The sequence below is a fragment of the Myzus persicae genome, unplaced genomic scaffold (assembly GCF_001856785.1).
Source record: "Myzus persicae strain clone G006 unplaced genomic scaffold, MPER_G0061.0, whole genome shotgun sequence".
Classification (NCBI taxonomy): domain Eukaryota; kingdom Metazoa; phylum Arthropoda; class Insecta; order Hemiptera; family Aphididae; genus Myzus; species Myzus persicae.
In genome coordinates this window covers 64,458-85,934 of record NW_019101928.1, presented here as the reverse complement: position 1 = coordinate 85,934, position 21,477 = coordinate 64,458, and the positions used below count along the sequence as shown (strand labels likewise).

General features: G+C 32.6%; 1 protein-coding gene across 3 annotated transcripts in view; it reads left to right on the top strand.

The window, feature by feature from the left end:
- The window catches only part of LOC111030799 (LIM/homeobox protein Awh), a 62,364-nt gene that overhangs the window by 15,633 nt on the left and 25,254 nt on the right, over window positions 1-21,477 (top strand). For 2 of the 3 annotated variants that reach the window (XM_022310484.1, XM_022310485.1), the window contains exons 2-3: window positions 2,414-2,515; window positions 17,622-17,803. In XM_022310484.1, coding sequence (XP_022166176.1) covers window positions 2,414-2,515; window positions 17,622-17,803 — 284 coding nt within the window. The remainder of the gene's footprint in view (window positions 1-2,413; window positions 2,516-17,621; window positions 17,804-21,477) is intronic. The other variant, XM_022310486.1, reaches the window with a different exon arrangement.

Sequence of the window (21,477 nt, the reverse complement as noted above, 5' to 3'; positions counted from 1 at the left end):
TGTTGCCGACGACGATTTTATTTATTATTTTTTTTTCAGCTCCTTTTTATTTTTATTTTTATAATTTCCTGTTTACGCGAAATAAGCATTTTAGTGAGGCTCCAACTCGATCTCCACCACCCTGCTCTCGCCACTACCCACCCCGTTCACCTAGCTCGACCGCACTCGCGAGTCGTTCCATCACGTTATTTATATAATTGAATTTAATCCCGAACAATATTATACTCACTTTACCTACCGTATTCCGGTACAATCGACCCGGTCAAACGTTATAACGATATTACAATAATATATTATGCGCTTACCTACTCATTCAAAACGTATATTACTATTATATACAGACGCTCGTCTGCACAGGCGCATCTTAAAACATACAACAATAATAATATAAATATAGGACAAATCGTATGCGAAAATCCGTAAACATCGTCGTGTATGCAGTAACGTAGCGGCTGGCCCCGTCACGTCTGGTTGTGTTGCAGTGTTTATGGGTGAATTAATGTTGTGTTAGGTATAATATACGTTTGCGCCGAAAACGATTATGTCGACTTTAGGGGCCCCACCCGTGCTGCAGCTCGGCAAATCTCAAAATATATGAGAAAATAAAAACACATTACACACAGATATATATATTTATTACACACACACACACACACATACATAGCAGACACGTATATAGGTATATGATGATATGCGCGCGTCGTATAACAACTAAAGTAAAACAGTAGTAGTACCGGTAGCAGTAAAACATTTAATGGGCACCATTTTAACAGCGATAAAAAAATATATCCAACACATTAAATTTAAATGTTTCGATTATATTGAAGTGTTTATGTATATGAGCAGTGTTTTGCACCTAGTTTATGATTTTTCGCCTCATTAATTTTAATATTGAAGACATTTTTTTATTTTTTACCTACCTAAATATTATATATACCTAACATATCTTAATTAAATGAGACGTTTAGTGAATATATTTTTGCATTTAATCGTAAATATCCCGATGACCATATACATTATACGGCTGCAGGGTATCTGTGTTTTGTTTTGAAATGTATATAAATCCAATGCGCCTATTACATTATTATATTAAATGTTTTTATAACGTTCATATTATAGGCGTACAACCTACTCGTTTAATATTGAACTGTTAATAATAGTAGACTGGACGTAATACAACTTTGAGCGAATTTCTAATAATTATTTGTCCATTATAAACATGCGTACTAGGTACCTACGCAGAGTAATTTTGTTATAATAATTGTATTGTGTGTGTAGTTAAAAAAAAATTAAATAATGGATCAAAATTTAATAATTTAAAATACGTACTATTAAAAAACTAACTCTGCTTGAAACATCATCATTTTGATTTTTTTCTTATTGCGTGAGGTTTTCAATATGTCAAGGATTATATAGTATTCACATAAATAGGTATTATTATATATAAATACTGTACAATCACAGGGGATAGGGAACATCGCGTATGATGATAATATGGGAAAATGCATATAATATGTATAGGTACGGATAAAAAATGGTTTTACTAAATTCGCGAATAGCGATGGAAAGTTTTGATTGTATTCGATTTAACCACAGTGAAAGGTGTGAAAAATGACTAGCGATAATGCGTGTATAGTCAATCTGCTGTGTTTGGTCTCTATAGATCTAAAGCTGATGTCAATCGTTCGTTAGTCTAACATGAATGGTCTACATTTGATGTTTTCCTTGTTCGGGCAATACACATAACATAATATACATTATTATAATGTTTACGTTCGGAGGAGCTAAGGGTCTCGCTGAAAACTGCTGGCAGAATCGTTAAAAATTTATAGCCGCGCGACTTACAATGTATATACAGACACTTTATTGTCGATACGTGAGCGTCAAGATTTTAACTTTGAGATTATTTTGATAATTTATTATGCGTATAGTCACGCGTATTATGTTATAATCGCGGTTATCTTTTACAGGTAACCGTGGTTACAATATAATAATATGCATCACGTGGGTGCAGATGTATACCGTAGTGTGTCCACAAAAACCGGGTACACTCAGTGCTCAATATATATTTTTGAATTCTGTTTGAGGGACGTGAGCCTAAGCTATGTCTTACAATTTTTCAACACTTGTATTTTGTGCACGCGCAACAACTTCGCTTTTTCTTTGTAGGTACCCTGTTTTCTTGGACACGATGTGTGCATATAAATATTAAAATATATAATGTCTGCGAGAATTTAATACTCTCGCATTTGCTATAATACTATTATATTTGTCTACGGTCTACCCGATTATTGATATCATTGACATTATAATAATAATAATAATTTGTTCCCTAAATTCTGTACACAGTACACAACCACCATGCATATGTGTTATATTATTCGAGGCGTCAATAACTTAATTATGATTGCAGGAGAAAACTGCTGACAAGTCAAGACATTTAGCGGAAGATGCTTTATGCGAGAACAAAAGTTTACACTTTCGTGAAAAGTACGAATTCGTCCAATACGTCAAGGTACGCGCAAACTGCACCGGTATATTTTTACCGTTACATGGACGATTTATACTGTCCTCAATGTAAAAATAAATAAATTATTATAATGTATACACACGTATATACACGAGTATCTATATAATATAATAGGCTTGTGAGGCCTATATGTTATACGATATAGTACACATATTTATATAATTATATACGTTTATATACCGACATATTTCTAAAATCTACATACTTTAATATACGTATATACGTGTGTACGCACTTTACAAATTTTGAGGTGCCTTATATATTATTAATATAATTATATGTTATTATATTGTTGGTGCAGACGATATTAGATGATTATTATATGTCAATAATTATAATATTAAGTAATAATTAATTAACCTTAAAGTTTTAATACAAATTATTGTATATTTAAATTAACAGCAGTGATTTGGAAGATGGATAAATTATGGTGCTTTTTTTATATTTTCATAAGATATATAGTTAATGGAAAATTAGTATGATATTGCTTTAATAGCGGATTGTTAAAATAAAGGAGACTTTATTGCAGGGCCGCAGTTATATCATCAATAACCGTGTGTTGTAGACAATGCAACATTTCTTATAAACATACAACAATATATATTATTTGGTTTTTTTTATGAATACTTTTAGATCCGTCGATGAAAGTTTTGTATAAGAGTAGGGAGAAAAACATATTGAACACTGAAAAACGTTCATTGAGTGCCTATCTATTTTTCACCGTGTAGGTTACGGTGTGTACTAAAATGGGCGTACAGGAGGGTACCTATTAGCTGACTCTCCAATATAGAATAAGGGTTGGTGTTGCCATAGATGACCTGGACCTGGATACTTTTATCTTTATAATTTATATCTATGCTAAGTAGTTCTTTTCGATAAGCATAATATGGTGGTGGCGGGTATATGTATTTAAAAAACGTTCTTGACGCCCCCGACAGAATAACAGTGTGCGCCTGCACTGCGTGGGTATTATCCGTTTCGCTAAGGCTATATATGTTTTCGTTCACACATATAATAAATACGATTGTTTGTCGATATTTGCGTTACGGTCAGCGCAGCTTATACGATGCAGGTCATCACTGTCATCGCGCTGTTGTGATCTGCAGACTATATAATACGACTATATACCTGTTGTACTATACGTGTTGTAAAATGTAATTACCGTACCTACATTACTATATGTGTATATAATATATATATATATATTGTTATTATTATTTTCAATTTAATCGATTGTTATACAACGTGTTTACGTGTAATTCGTTAGTCTTCTACAATAATATAACATGCGGACTATAAAATGAATCCCACGATTGTATAATAATAATATACGATAAGTTTATATAGGTACACTATCATCGGTATACAGGCATACACACACAAAACATATATCGGGCATGTAGAGCGTACGTACACGATATCATACATTATAATATATAGGTACACACACACATACACACATAGATGTATAGAGGTATAGAAATCTCGAGATGTCTATAATAATTCATTCGGATATGTCATCGCCGCCCTCCCCCAGAGAGGCCGCCGCCGCCGCCGCCACCGCCACTGCCGTCGCATTAAAGCGGTTAGCTCGTAATTATTCCGCGTCTTTGACTTTGATCGCATGTATATACCCATATATATATATTATATTAATACATGTCGAGAGACTTATGTCCACGATATTATATTGTATATATATATATATATACCTATTATACCTATATATTATGCGAGTGTGTTTGTAATAATATATAACATAATATAACATAATAGAATATAATAGAATATATACAATATGCGTGAATATATGTACCTACGTATTATATATATATATATATATTTATATTCTCCAGCAATATATATTTAAGCATAAACGCCGGAACAACGTCGGGTCGTCTCGCCATCTGCTAGCGTCCGCATTTATAGGAGGTGTATTATAATAATATTATAGGTACCTATATATATATATATGTGTGTGTGTATGTGTGTGTATGTGTGTGTGTGTGTGTGTGTTTGTGTGTAAAATTTGTATGCCAAAAAAATAATAATCGAATAAACACAAAAACGACGACGACGGAGTCCGCGAGTCAGCAGCGGTCCCTGAGCCCATATATACATAATATGTTTTCGGGTCTTAACCGATCGCCGCGGTCCATTGTCACGCGTATTTGTAACGTCCTTTATACATACTATTATGTACATAATACATAATAAACGCGCGTGTATATAATAATATGTAACGATAATGCGGTTCGTATATATATATATACTATACAGCACAGACGCGCGCCCGCGAATTCTCGGTATGCTGTATATGTTATGAACACAATGATAATGTATGATATTATTATGTATATACATGCGTTTTTTTTTCCTGAATAAAAAAAAAAAAAGTCAAAAAGCCACTCGTCCCGGCGCCCTCCCGCAGCTGATGTCCGAATCGTATTTTTACACAATATTATATACGTTTTTAATGCACTCGCCGCCTCGCCGAAGTACGCATATAAATTTACAGCGCGTGTGCGTGTATAGCGGTGCAAGACACAATGCGCACGCCCCCTATTCCGCCCATACGAGACTTGCATTTATGTACATATGTGTGTAAGATAATAGTAGTACAATGATGATGCAACGGTAATGGTCTGCGGTTTGTGCGCATGTGCATATATATATATATATATACGTAATATGCACACACGTGTACGTATTATTGTAAGAGTCGAGAGAGAGAGAGAGAGAGACGCGAAAAAAATTACACATTATTATTATATTATACGCACAACAATCGTTTGCCAAAACACACACCCTCTCGAGTGGCGAGCGCGCGCGCCCGCGTGTTTAATATTATTATCGGGGTGAGTTTATAATATATATTATTATATAATATATACGTATATGCGTTTTGTCCGACACAGTTTGTAATTTAATAAAATCCGCGACGTGCGGTTGTGTACCTAAACCAAACCGTTGTTCGGATGACTCGTAGAATAAAATGTATACATATTATATTTATGCCAAAAGCGATACATGATGTCCCGTACACACTATTATATTATATGCGCGGTGTTTGACTGTCTACACAGCGACGAGGTCAATGCATATTATTATTCTATTATGAAATATCACTATGTGTGTGTATGTGTGTATGTGTGCGTGTGTGTGTTTGTGTGTTTGTGCAATGACGCGAGGGGTGTCCCGATGTATGCACTTGGGGGCAGTTTCACACATTTCGAGTGTACCCACTATATCCACACGACGTTAAGTCACTGTTTAAACAAATACCATTATAATGTTGCCCTTATTATGGCCTTAACAGTTATATCCACATACATGAGTAAGCTAGGTAGTGTATGCTCATATTTTCAGTCCCTATAATATACCTACACGATGAAAGCCAGGTTGTATATGCGAGTGTCGGTGTTTGTGAAGTTATTTTTAAGAACGAATTAACTAATGCTAGTACTAGCCTAGTCTAACATGATATTTCACTACAACAAATTATTCTATAAACCATACAGGCAATGTAGTAGCTCATCACACTTACGGTTGAACTATATAAATGTTAGGTATAGGCGTACAAGTATAGGGCGTAGTAGAAAAACCTGACAGATGAAAATGAAAAATTCAAATTGATTTACTCAAAAAAATTATTGATATTTTAAATAATTGAAAAAATAAACGGGTGACATAAATAAACGTTATTAACATACATTTTTTTAAAATTAGATTTAAAGATTAACTACTTAAAATTTTTTCAAAAAATTGTCACAAACATTTGTAATTTTTATTTTCAGTATTAAAAAATTTAAATAAAACATGTTATACCGTACTTATAGCGCAAGCATCGTTATAAACTCTATAAAAAAGAAAAAAACCTTTTTTAAATATTGATTAAAACGAAATTTCCAATCGAATTCACAGCACCGTTCTCCTGCAGCGACGCGTTGTATCCCGCGTACTTCGCAACAAACACCTCGTAGTCCAGTGGACTGGATGGGGGTCCGTTCTGTTCCAGCACTACTAGCCTACTGTATACTACTTGCCTTATAAAATATGCACTTCATTACCCTTTACAAATGCCAACTCTATATGAGACTCGCTTGTGATAATGTAAGCAGTATATTATCAGGTAGGCTATCTACCTATGGTGGATTGCGGACCCCGCTAGGTGCACACTCTATATGAATAATATGTTTAATTTTAATTTTATTAATTATTTTGATTGTGTACATGCCGATGAGCGGCTATAAGTGTAACTCAGCTGACAGCCACCTTGGTAGGCAATGTACTAAAATTCGATTTGATGCATGCTTAAACCTGATCTGCCAGATTTACCAATGTCACCCAAAAAATTTTAAAAAATTGAAAAAGATGAGAGGAAAATTAGTTATTAATTATAATAAACGTGTAAATTGTGTCGTGTTCATATACATATATATATAAAAGAAAAAGAAAAACAACGGTGAGAATAAATTATGTTTATAAAATCAAGTTATCAATACACAGTGGTCATATACTTGGTGGGCGTAGTTCAAAAATCACAGATAATGTTATATTGTTATTTAATTAAATTAATTATAAATTTATAAACAGTGCTATATCAACTATTATACACGTATTCTTATAGATCTCGTAACTAAATTAATTCATCTACATACTAATGAATAATAATAGGTACCTATATGAATTTATACATTTAAACAATTTCAAATATAAAAATTTTAACTTGATCATCATATTTAGGGTTCAAACACAACAAGGTCATTCGAGAATAACCTTTCTATACGATAAGTCATTAATCGTTATAGACAACTGTTGGTGCTCCAGATATTTTGTATCAGGATAAATAAAGCTCATATTATTTTTTTTTAAATTAAGTTAAGAAGGGTTTAATCCATCATAATGCCTCTCCATTAAATTTACTGATCATTAGAAATTTTATCAATGATCCCTAAGCAAAACATTTGATTATTTGTACTGTATAATATACTATTTACTATACCCATACTGCATGTATATACTTATATCACATGCATCACGTACATTAAACTAATACAGTATTACACTATTATCTATACTCTATAGGCAGGGATGGGCAACTCAATGGTATACTAAAAGGCCAATTTTGAAAATGCGAAAATCTAGAGGGCAAGAGAACACAGAAAGCAAAAATAAAAGCTATGTTAACCATATGCCCGTATAAATATTATTATAGGTATTCAGACATATTTTAATAGTTCAATATTATGTTTTACGATACACATTATATGGATTTTAATAACATATTTAAAATTATATTGATTTTATATTTGTATTAAGCAATTTGTTTCATTGCCTATTATTACGAAAGCGATACTCTTTTAAATTTTATAATTTTATTTGATTTATTTTGTGTTCACTAAACTGGTTGGCGGATACAATATTAATATATTATTTCGTCCATGCAAATATTTATACATAACTAGGTATACAATGGCGTTGCTATTTTTATTTAAATGTGTAATATATTGTGTGTGTGTAACCTGGAAGATGATATGAAAACAATTATTCATATATTTTGTTTCAACTTAAATCATCAAATTCTTCAGATTTACACAGTATGAACGTAAAAACGGTGGCATATATACATACCGATAATATACGTTAAGTACACGCACTGTTCCGGTTTGGCATATAATATGTTACACTAATAATATAAACTATGTTCTAGGTACCTTTAAAATAATATATATTTATAAAGTGTGACGAGCATGTGATGGGCGTCGTCCTTGAGCAACGGCGAAGACAATGACGGCCATATTGTTTAAATGGTGGGATAAATTGAGCTCGCGCGCGCGTGTGTGTGTGTGTGTGTGTAGAGGAAAAAAGAAATGAAAAGGAGGGTAGAGACAAAAAGCGGAAAAAAAAGTACGGTCGAAGAGGACCGGTGTGAAAACAACGATAATTTGTTGTCGGTGAAAAGGCAACTGTTTGGTCGTCGGCGGCGGTGGCGCGACGATTGGACGGGGAGGACGGAAGGACGTGGCGGCGGCGACCTGTCACCCGGTCCAACGTACCGTGACACTGCTGCGGCTGCTACCGAGAGGACAGGACGTGCGAGTTCGATAGAGAGAGCGAGAGAGAAAGAGAGGGGCAGAGAGACAGTGTCGGAGAGAAGCGGACCCGTGAAAGGGGCAAAATGCTTCTCACATGTGTGAGTAGTCGCTTTCCCCCCTCAGAGGTGTATTATTATTTTATCGTTGTCGAAACGCGACAGTCGCGACCGCACATATTTCTCACATGCAGGAAAAAACGTATTTTTCTTTTCGTAACGCGTCGTCTCACGTTTGCAGTCTGCCTCTCCAGTTTCCATCAAAGTAAATTTTACCATTATACTTGGATGATGTTCTTTTGTCGTGGACCAAATAATAACTTAGGAAATATAAGGAATTTAAAAATAAAATGCTGATCTAAATTTATTATTTTTATAGTAAACTGCAGTTAGACTGTAGAAAAGTATATTGTTCTTAAAATTAAAATAATAAATTCTTGCCATACTTACCTATTTGCTAAGATATCGCCTGACGGCTTAAGATATAAAAAAGAATCATAATTATCTCTGTGTACTTTAATTGCTGCCATAAAAATACATTACACTCGTATAAATACATAGCTGTTATTACGTTAGAGAACACTAGTGGGCCTGACAAACTCGTGGTCCTTATCACATTAAAGAATATTTCATTGTTGCTCCATATAAAAAAAATAACTATATTAATTGTATTGAATTTGAATTTTTATCTTCAATACATATTTTGCACGTCCTCAACACATTATTTGCAGTACGTATATTTTTGAGGGCCACACAAACTTCCCGATCAAATTTGTTGCCAAATTTATTTTGAATGAGTCTTACATGCTTGCGAAGGATACTTATGGGGCAATATACTCAACACTCAATAGTATAGGAAAAATAAATAGTAAATCCCAATCAATAATAATAATAATAATAATAATACTAGATAATCGTGAATTCGTAAGTACAATTCTACTAATGTTGTTCTTAAATTGACATAAATCAGAACTTAAATTTTGCTATCGAAAGAAACCCGTTATTTCTCACGTCTGATTTTGGTAAAAAAACTCATTTTTAGAGTCATTTAAACTTAGACAGATTCTATCCTAACTTTTAAAGACACGTGTGCATCGAAAAAATGATTATTAGTTATCACTAAAACTTACAGTATTAAAAACGCATTCGATATAAGTATATAATTTTGAGGTACCCCTATTCTAATAAACCCAAATTATACATCCAAGGTCATCTGGAAGAGAAATTTTGTGTTTTCTATGTATTCATCAATACATAGCACAGTGTACACGTATTACGTATATATAACAGATACTTACAATATACACGATATGTCGATATACGTATACAATATACATAAGTCTGATATATTTTGCTTGTATAATATATTATTACAGCCATATGGATACCATAGCCCACTGTTAGATGTGTAATATTTTATAATATATAGGTACGTATGGTATATATATAAATATAGGTAGTAGTAAGTAGTAACGATTACAAGTCCTATATATGTATATATATATACATACGCTTTATTTCTTTTGTCTTAATTTATGTAAAGTGTACTGCACAGTGAATTTCCACAACAATTTTTTTTATAGTTTTATTTTTTTTTTTCAAATGAATATAGTTGTATGTAAATTTTAAAAAACTATTAAAATATATTATTTACCTCGCTTATTTAGTAAACGAGTTCTTATGATATAAGTAACTCGTATAATTTCGTAGTTTAACTTGTACATCATTGTATACATTCGCCTTAGTGCATTGTCAAAAAATAACTTGGTATTTTAACTATAAATATTATATTATAGTATAATTTAAATTACACAAAACAAACATCGTTTTCAGTTATTTATGTGGCTTTTGATTTTCAATTAAAATTTATTCTAAATAGGTACATCAGCTACTTACTAAATACCTATAGGTATTGTTTTAAATATGTTAAACATAATTTTAAAGCTATTTGAAGCATACACTTATGTACGTATTGTTTTCTTATATTCATAAGTCGTATATTTATATATTTTAATTAATTCCACTTTGATTTCGAAAATGTACTACACATATAATGTTAACATTGACATAATATTGTAGATAGCTAGTTTTTTTTAAATTTAATAAAATATAAATAACTCAACATTATTAAAAATGAGCTGTTTAATGCAATTTATTGGTTTGCGGTTGTTTAAAATACATTTTTAATTGCAATTATAAACTGCACAATCGTATATAATAGGAAGATACTAGAAGTAACTCGATTTGAGCATCGAATATGATAATATACTTATAAATTGTTATGATCGATGCCTATACTATTATTATCATATGATTTTGAATATTTTGTAAGACGATCTAGGCATCTATATATACCTACATAGATACGCGTTCTTATATTTATAACCAGCGATCGTGTATTATTATATTTTTGTGTTTGCGGAAGAAAGAGAATAGTATTTTACATATTATACGAGACGAGCGAAGTGATATCTGTCGGTAATAAACGAAAACGTATTGTACGCATATATTATTTTTTTTATTTCCACTACGGCTTATAAAAAATTTCACAGTTAAATTCGATTTTACGACCCGCGTCATCGCGACCAGTCGCCACCGTCCAATTATGAATCAAAAACGGGCTCGCTTGCTCGCACACACACACACACACACACACACACACACACTTAGTATAGACCGTATTATTATCGTCGGGCCTCACATAACATAAATGTTCACATATTTATATTACGCATAATATACATCTGTTTATCTCTCCGCGTTAAGTGTAATAACTTTTAATGTACGACGAAAATATAAAGGATGAATGAACGCACATTTCGAACCGACCGAGATATAACCGGTTCGACCAGCTTTTTCTCGTCCAAAATATATGTTTCGAGCAATACTTTATGACAATAAACGCTTTTCTAAACGGTCGTGGCCCGTGTGGATTTCAGCCGTTTAAGTCTGATATCGAGTATCCAGTCGTGATATGAATGAAATCATATTTACACCGTCTCGGTGCAAAATGCGATCGATGGCACGATTTGGTGTTAAAACATGAGTGAGGGCGTTCCACTAAAAGTTTCCGTGTATTGTCGTTGAACATAAAATAATTGCAAAATGTCTACCGTAATGTAATGTAGTAATGTCACGCTAATCACTGAGGTCCACAACAACCACCTGCAGACAACACTGATAACTGTATTGAAGCTTATATTATGAAAACGCAAAATGTAAGAACTATAACTGCGTATCAGTGCCATCGCGTCCGCTTATATTTCGGTGCACTCCGAACAGTGTGCCTACTCACTCGACACTACAAAATAATAGAATAGTTATTCGAAAGTTAAGACTGATAAACACCTGTAAAGAATGACCGGTACACCACAAGTCCCGCACACAGATTAGTATCAAACATATAATATTATTATAATGAATGGAATGGAACGTGTGGCGGATTACGCGCTACTGTTTCGCCGCAGTCGTCTCCGGCGAGTAAAACATTTATTACGTGGATTTTTATTTTTTATTTTTTATAGTAGCCTAGCCGATATTAACGACGTTAATAAAAACTTTTTTTTAGATCGGCGTATAGATATTGATAGTTTTTATTCACTTTTCCGACGTCTGTGCCTGCACGAAACGCGTATACACGCAGTAGGTACAGGTTTCTCTATATTATATGGGCCTATAAAACCGTTTTAACTTCGACGCGTATTGTGTACATCGTGTTCAGTGACAGCGAAGAAATCGTATACTTATTTTGATTAGGGCTCGAGCTTAAAATGCTCACCAAGAAAGTATGTACTAAATAAGTATATGCTACCGCAGCAGTTATGCAAGTAAAAAGCAAAAGTATATAAAGACCGAAAAAACTGAACTTATTTTTTACCTAATCATTCTTGAATTTTTTTAATATTGAAAACCATAGCCAATTTATATTGCTTTTAGGTAGGTAGTATAATATACCATATATTTTCGTTTTAATAATAAATTATGCCCATTTAATAATAACGTGATTTTTTTCACTGCGTTTTTTTTTTTAATAGTATTTTTATTTTTCCATTAAATTACATTTATCCGATTTTTGTGACTCGCTGTGGTATCCACCACCATCAGTGCGGAGCAACTAGTTATATATCAAGGTTCTATCCAACAGGAATTTACATTAGATTACACGTTTTATAATTTTCAAAATAGAAAATACATTTTCAATCGATTAATCGAGACCTTATGACACGGTTATACCTACTGCAAAAGATTTAAACTTAGAATGAATGTTTTTATTTTTAATTTGCAAAGTTTCATCATATTAGTTAGTTAGTATGTATTACCTATTATTTATGACTACTATTTTAAGTTATAATTACCAACTAAAATTTTGGTTCGTCATTAAATATACATTAATAACATCAAATATTCAGTAAAAAGGTTTGCTATATATCTGAAATTAACCCGTTGGAAGAGCCAGACTATTATTAAATGGTTAAATGGTTTGGTTTCTGGATAGATTGTTGATGTTCACTTACCTTTAGGGTTTCAAATCCTGAGAATAACCCGATCACAGAAACCCTACTACTTAGTTTGTTTAATTACAAAGTATCTAAAAGTCGTAAAAGATGACCCATATTATGAAGAGCTGTTTAGTTAGGTAGGTATTACCAGTAGTATACTACAATGGTCACTTTTGGCAAGTGATGAGCCTCATTTATAAATGTTCTAGTATTAATCATATCGAATAATCTATTATTAATTTATCGCTTTTGAAATTTACCTCGTTGTATGTATTGTGTGTACCTTTACGTTGATCGTAATGTCAGAAGCCAAAAAACGTAGAATCCGGAATATGCCCATAAAGTTTAAGAATGTCTGAACTCTAACTCGTAACTCTGTAAACCTGCAAAAATATTCACGTCTGGCTCGAGGACTTGTAAATACGTTTTTAAAAACGAGTGAGGGAGAGAGATAAAAAAAAAAAAACAAACACAAATCGATTTGTTTTTCAACTGTGGCGACCGCACAATATACAACTACGCGGTATATAGGTATAGGTAATAGGTACATATAGGTAACCAGCCGCGATATAATGTGACGTGTTAATATTGTTTTATACACAGAATCCGCGGGGGTCCAATGTAATGGTCTTGCGTTGTGTTTATTTTTTTTCCGTTTGTTTTACATTTCGGAGTCACTAAACAGAATGTTAATATACTTATTAACGTGACTACGTATATACAACCTCGTATGCGCATCGCACAATATTATAATAATAATAATAATAATAATAATAATAATAATAATAATACGACGGTGTCCGAGCGGAAAAACATAATACAACGGTAGGTCGTTCCCGTGGACAATATAATATAATACCGTCCATCTCTGTATTATATGGCTATTATTACCTATAATATATTATATTTGAATAAACGCTCGCGCGCGCGGACTCCGAGGCAATTTGTTTCGGTTTTTATTTGACACGAGCGTTATCCCGCGTCCGATCAAAATATGTAGCGCCGCCCGTGAATATCATAACGTATCGCCCGTGTAAATAATTAATACTCGGCGAGGAAATGATATGATATGTCCCAGCGAAACACACGCACGCACACACACACACACACACACACATAATATGTATAGTTTTGGATTTTATTCGTATAGATATTTATAGTATATAATAATATGTTGTGTATACAATATACTAGATATCACGTTATATTATACTTCTCGTGACTACGGGACGTCGTCGCCCCCCCCTCCCTCGCCCACCCCGCTCGTGGGTTGCGACGTGCCCCTCGCGCCGTCGTCGTCGTATATAATATCGTTATTAGGATTTTTTTCCCCTCATCAAAAATTCGTCTGTCCGGCGGCGGTCGATGCCTGCAGCCATATTATATCACCGTCTATAATGGTGCCCACAATGTCGGACATTCGTACGAGCGATAAACGTCGACCGCGTGCGCACACGTGAGTCCTATGCGTGTGCACTAGGTATATATGGGTAAAACAAAGATGTTTCGAACCGTAACGTTGTCGTGTGCACACAGTGGTCGTCGTAATATACGATGGAGTCGGTGCGTAGATACACGGTCGTAGGTACACCGACGTGCATTGACGTTTATTTTTTTATTTTTTTTTTTCTGTGTGTGTAGCTTAAATCTCCCGATAAAATTCAATATTTATCTGTGCGCGCCGAACGTCCGAATAATCGTTATCATCGTCAACTAACGTTGGCAATAATTTGTTTGACACGTTATCATTTCGACGCAAACGTGAATTGAATATTTTTCTAAGATTTTTGTTGTTTTATATATATATATATAATAACATCTATAATGGCTCTTTCACGTTTTATGATTTAATCATATTGCAGTATAATAGGCGTATACGCATACTGTCCGGGGACCCCGTGCCCAACAGTAGGTATTCGTTGTTTATCGAGCTCTGACAAATACCATATTACAATAATATGTGAACCATAAATTCATATTTTTATTATAAAATTCAAACACTCGGGCTGGCTTCGGTCAATTTTGTGTTAAAGTTATCAGACCTACAACCCGCACATAGTACATACCTATTATACCTATATATGTACATAGAACTTGGTAACGACTTTAATGAGTTCAATCTATTAGAATTGATTTTCATAATTCGAAATTATAGCAATTATATTTTTGTGTGTTTTAGTTTCTATACTTGCATTTTGCATGTGATAGCACCTAGAGTAGCAAGTATAGCAACAGCAACAACTATACACTTACCTATTAATCGTTCATAGCTGTCTAAACAACTAGTAAAGGGTGGATATTTGATATTTTACCAATGGTGGATAGGAGAGGAAAGGAGTAAGGGGTCCATTATCACCAATGAATTAGTATTAATTTGTATTTTTTACATACAATCTTTTTATTAAAATCTGTACAAATTTAATACAAATCAATCAATTACGTAAATTAGTCGATAAAGTATATAGGTACTTCTCAGAAACCAATTCGGCAGATTCGTTCTATCATTTGCAGTTGTGATCGTTTTGCAAAAATAATTGCAATAATACTAGTTTTCGTGTACAATTAATTAACATGTAGGATTTCCAAATCAGCTCTTGTCAGTTGCAAGAAAAAATATCAGCAAATGAATTACAACAATAATAAATGACGTTACATGAGATTAATAGGTCTGTATGTCTGTGTCATAGGCGGGCGAGATGTCAAATTCGAGCATCCGTCGCGGGACAATGTGTCGCCTCGATAAATTTTTTTTTTTCACATTCAATTCTACCAATCAGTGTAAAATGTAGACGCGGTTTCCATTTCGTGAAAAGTTCACAAAATCCCGAGCGTGTACGGCTGATGAACAAATATACCGCAAATGAGTATACAACAATAGCTGAAAAACGCTTTAATGCGTCGTGGCACATATTATAATACGCCACAGAATTCATATCGATATACCTTGCGACGGGAACGCCGCTGTTGAATTGTACGGGCACAATTATTATTATCATAATCGACGATCGTCCTGTCGATTTATTGTCCGACAAACGCGAAATCGTAAATAACCCGCTCGGCTACAACGTTACAACAATATTATATTGTACACGGGTAGATGCGCTGGCCGAGACGTATCGCGCGGTAGTTACGAATAGTTTAACCACCCGCCGATTTATATATTAATATGGTATACAAAATATGCATAATAATATGATAAAATTACGCGTATCGTGTGTTTATAAATAAATGTATTTCGAAAAGCTATCCATAATATTATTATTATTATTATAATTATTGTATTATACTGTACGAGTCTAGTGCCGCACGTGTTTTATGTGCCGATAATTCTATATCTATATTATATACGTGAATGTGACATATTATTATACATTATACTTATGTAGATATTATATATTTATAAATACATACCGCATATCATCGTATATAGTACCTTTACATATATACATGTAATATATATATCATATTATTATTATACGAAACGTCCAATACCAATAACTATGCCGCGTGACATCACAATTTGTGCTCAAAAACACCAGGGGGGGGGGGAGCATATATATATAATTGTTAGTTGTTCAGTGTACCCATAAATATATGATATACATACATTATATACACACGATATCGGTAACCCGAGTATTCGGAGCTAACACCTAACATCGCAAGCGCATATTTCTTATTATATTATAATAATATTACGGTCTACCGTTCTTCTCGATTATCATAATATAATATTATAATGTAGGCAGTTAAACTGCAATCGTGTACACGTGTATTGGTTTTTTTAATCGACTGCACGAAGCGATACACGGTAATTAAATTATAGTATCCACTTGATTTCGAGTTATGTAATTATATTATAATTACCAGTATAGTAAGTACGCATATTATAATAATTATTGCTCAAGCGTAACACGATCGATTTGGAAGGTTTAGATTTTTTTTCACAGATTATGGATACGAATAAATCTCCATTTGTAAGAAATGTATTTCGATAAAAATGTGAATGAACTATGTTGACTTATATAAATATATAATATGATAATTATTAATTAATACGAAAAGATTAAACAGTGATAGACGTAGTTGTAAGTGATACCGAAAATCAACAATGTCATAGACATCGTATGTTTAATTACCTAGATAAAAACATTTTATAAAGAAATATTTTTTTTTAATTACTCATATTTTGTAAATCGTCGATAAGTTTGTAAACAATAAGGGCATTTATTACTGATAGAAACAGCACATATTTTGAAAATATATTACTTTGTAATGATTAAAATAATGTGGAAAAAAATTAAGTTAATAAAATATATAGTAGCTATATTAAAGTGTAATTACGGTTTAAACAATAATAATATAGTTTCAGTATAATGTAGAGTAACATCAATATAATATAACGGGTCGTTTAGTGTTTTAATATTTTATCACAATATTGGAATTTATTTATTTTATACGAATCAATCATATAATAAGTTGTGTTTATTTGTTTTAGACTGAATCGTTGCAATGTCGAGGATGCTCGGATCCAATTACGGATAGGTTTTTATTGAAGGTTTCTGACAAAATTTGGCACGTGTCATGTTTAAGATGCTGCGTGTGCAATTTGGTATTAGAGGACGAACCGTCTTGTTTTATCAAAGATGATTCAATTTATTGCCGTCAGGACTATGCCAGGTAAATTATTTTTAATTTTACACAATTTAACAAGCGCGAAACGACCAACGGAGAAATATAATATACTTATAAATAAAATTATACTGTGTCTGGTCACTATTGCGAGTATAAATGTAGTAAACAAATCACATCATTTAATAAATATCGTACCCATAGGTTTTTTTTTTAGAACTATTAGCATGCCTACAACTATATTATACTGTTTTACCTAAATGTTAACGCTCTACATTTGGATTAAGTTAAAATAACAGTCCAAGTGATTTTAACGTTCAGATTATAACTCCCCAAACGTTTAGAGGAGGATATTGGGGGTTACAAAAGAGAGGCATTTAATATTAAGTATACCTTATAACTTATATAGTATTGGTATAAAGATACCTATATATCAATATATCCAATATAGCCAAGTAGGTTAGAATAGGTTAGAACGTTAGGTTAAGCATAGTACTATAATAATATAGTAAATATAATTTTTAATTAAAATATTACTATATTGAAGTGTTATTTTGTTTAAGAATAATATAATATATTAAAAAAATAAGACCCACAAAAATATCACTTACTGCAGTTCCTATATAATACATTGTACCTACCCATATATTAGCACATGAATCGCATATTTTTTTTCACAATCATCAGAGTTATATAATATATACAAGTATAAATTAACATTTTAAACTTCATTTGAAAACTGTACTTACGCACGGTAAACACTGAACACACATATTTAACCGCATATGAGCGAAATTATATGTTATTATTATACTTTGCTCATTTACTGTTCATATATTTAACAAAGAGTGTAACTCCTTCTCCTCCTCCGCAGGGAACCGAATGCATAATTTCCCTAATGCAATGTAAACCCAACCATAATTCATTAATGAGCACAATTAGAGGTCCGAAACCGGTGAACAATTCAAACAATAATAATAATAATAATAATAATAATAATAAAAAACACTTCTGCAATTATTTATTTATTGAAATCAACACCGGTGTGGCCAAACGATCGGTCACACTACGCCTTATTGTCACTCGGAGACATGACGGAAAATGAAAAAAAAAAAAGGTAGAAAAAATGTATTATTATATTAAATATATAAATGTGGTGTTTATTGGTGTGTTTTGATGTACTACCTATTGTAAACCGATTTGGAGAGGTCACGGCGCGAGAATATTATATTATGGGAGCCGCGTGTTTATCATTAACGCCTCTTTACAGACAATTATTATTGGCCAAAGTGTGAAGAAGGTGTCCAACATACGTCTCGACGTGTATAATATAATATATACGCCGTTGACATTATTGTTTATTTAAAAATTTATGACCCCCGTAGAAGTGGCCGAATTTTCAACGTGACTCGGGTAAATATACCTGTATATATACTACACTGTGCATACTGGTTTTAAAAAAAAAAATTGTTTTTTTATTTTATTTTCTCCGCCGCCCGGTGATTTATAGAGGGCCCAGCGAGAAGACAGAAGCGGCCGGTCGTATAAATCATAAAATTAGACGTGTTTCGAAGATACCCGTTGAAGACACCGTGGCACAATGCTTCGCACCTGTTAATGTGACACTGTGACTTCTGTAGGCCAAGACGATTTTTTTTTCATTTTTGACATTCCGCCGCCACCCCCACGCGTACCATGTTATTATAATAATATGTAGGTATAGGCTTGTACATTATATTTAACCGAAACTAATATCGCAAGGGCTTTATATTATATTATGGTGTCGCCTATTTGTCTCTAGATCTTCAATGGCGTTTTATTATTATTGTGTTTTATATTTTCTTTCTCGAGGGGTATGGGGAACGGAGTGATGAATATTTGTCATTAAAGAGAAAAATAATAATAATAATAAACGGAACATTACACCTTTTAGAACGAAATCTCAGTTCGAAACTCGAATAATAAAATATTATTATTTAAAGGTCTTCAATGGTTATTATAATTCGTTTCGCATAATATTATATTATTATAAACGTGCGAGTGCGTTATTACACCATCCGTGTAAATTCGTCTAATTTATACAAACTCAATGCGAGAAAATATTAGTGGATACTTTTATGGGCTGAAAACACTGTAGTCGCGACAGTATTAAAAGTTAAAATTACGTTTATACGTCACGAGTGTGTATCATATCATATTAATAAATTTGAGCGTATTATATTTTATTTTTATTGCGCGTTCGTAATATGATATCATGTCACATAAAATATCGTCAAAGAATATCGCTTGAACATTTTCGTCCGATCCATTAAAACGGCGTACGATGATCGTCTTTAGCCTATAATACCATCAGATCACTATTGCACACAATATTTATATTATTATTGCCTATAATATGATATGATATGTCGTATAAGTTATTAACAAATTTACTATTTACAACTACGTCTTCCGCTACCTACATGAAACCCAAGCTGACTGCCAATATTGTCACTGTATCGGCGTCTACCCACGCGCTCGGATTTTAAGACTTATATTTAAAGAAAAAACAAACAAACAAACAAACGAAAACATTAAAAAAAAAAAAAAAATACCCAGAAGAACTTGAAAACTCGCTCGTTATATGCGAGTATATGTGTATAAAAAACGACACGGGGCCCAATTAAACGGCACGTACCGTCCAATAAATCTGCCAGTCGATATGGCGTACGACAACGGAATTAATTTCTACCTACGCCAGTGGTGGTCTTCTGCAGTAGGTTTGTATTTTACTTTATTATTATTACACGGTTGTTAGTATTTAAACAAAAAAAAAAAAATCGAGAAATAAGATAATCTACTATACATAATATAGTAAAACGTCAGTGCGTCGTCAAACGTATTTTACGCATGCAATTGAGTAGGTACCTACTTATAACTTATGAATTATAATAATATTCATACCCGTCAAAAATCCCACATTTCAAATATAAGTATTTAAGTGTTACGACGTATCTACAAGGGCTGTTCAGAACCGAAAGTCTGGGATACTTTTGAAAAAGAAATTTAGTGCATAGACTTAGAATAGAATTTCGTATTCGTATTATCAATATCTATTTGTATTTATTAGTTATTACTTATTAGTCTAAGGTATACACGAAAATAGTTGCAGTGCTGTAGCTTATAAATATTTAGTGTTCTTTTAAATTATAAAACAATAAGCTTATCTTCTCCAAACATATTTTGAATACTTTTTTCTGAACGTATAAATGGAATGCAAAAAAACTGTTCATATACTTATCATGTGTGGAATTTGGATATTATATCCATATTATAACCCATTATGAGTTTACTAATCGTGGAGACTATGTTTGCATTTTCGAAATATGCATTTAAACGTATACTGCAAAAATACTGATTTACATTAAATATTATCATTTTTAGTAAAGACAAGTTGAAAAATGTTATATGGATCGAAGAACATAGAGAGTCCGTTTATGTGTGTGATAAAATACATAAATAATTTTAGTATAGGTTTAGAAAATTTAAAAAAATATAATTATATATTGCGAATTTTGTTGGTCAATAATTCTATTTCGAGCGTTCATTGGCGTACGATGTGGAAATCCCGTAATTCGTTTAATTGTGCTTGTACTTAAGTATAATTGTATCTATTGATCGGTTAGCCGAGATAAAGGCGTGTGTATAATATATAATTCGTTTCCGTTATTTTAACCAATGTT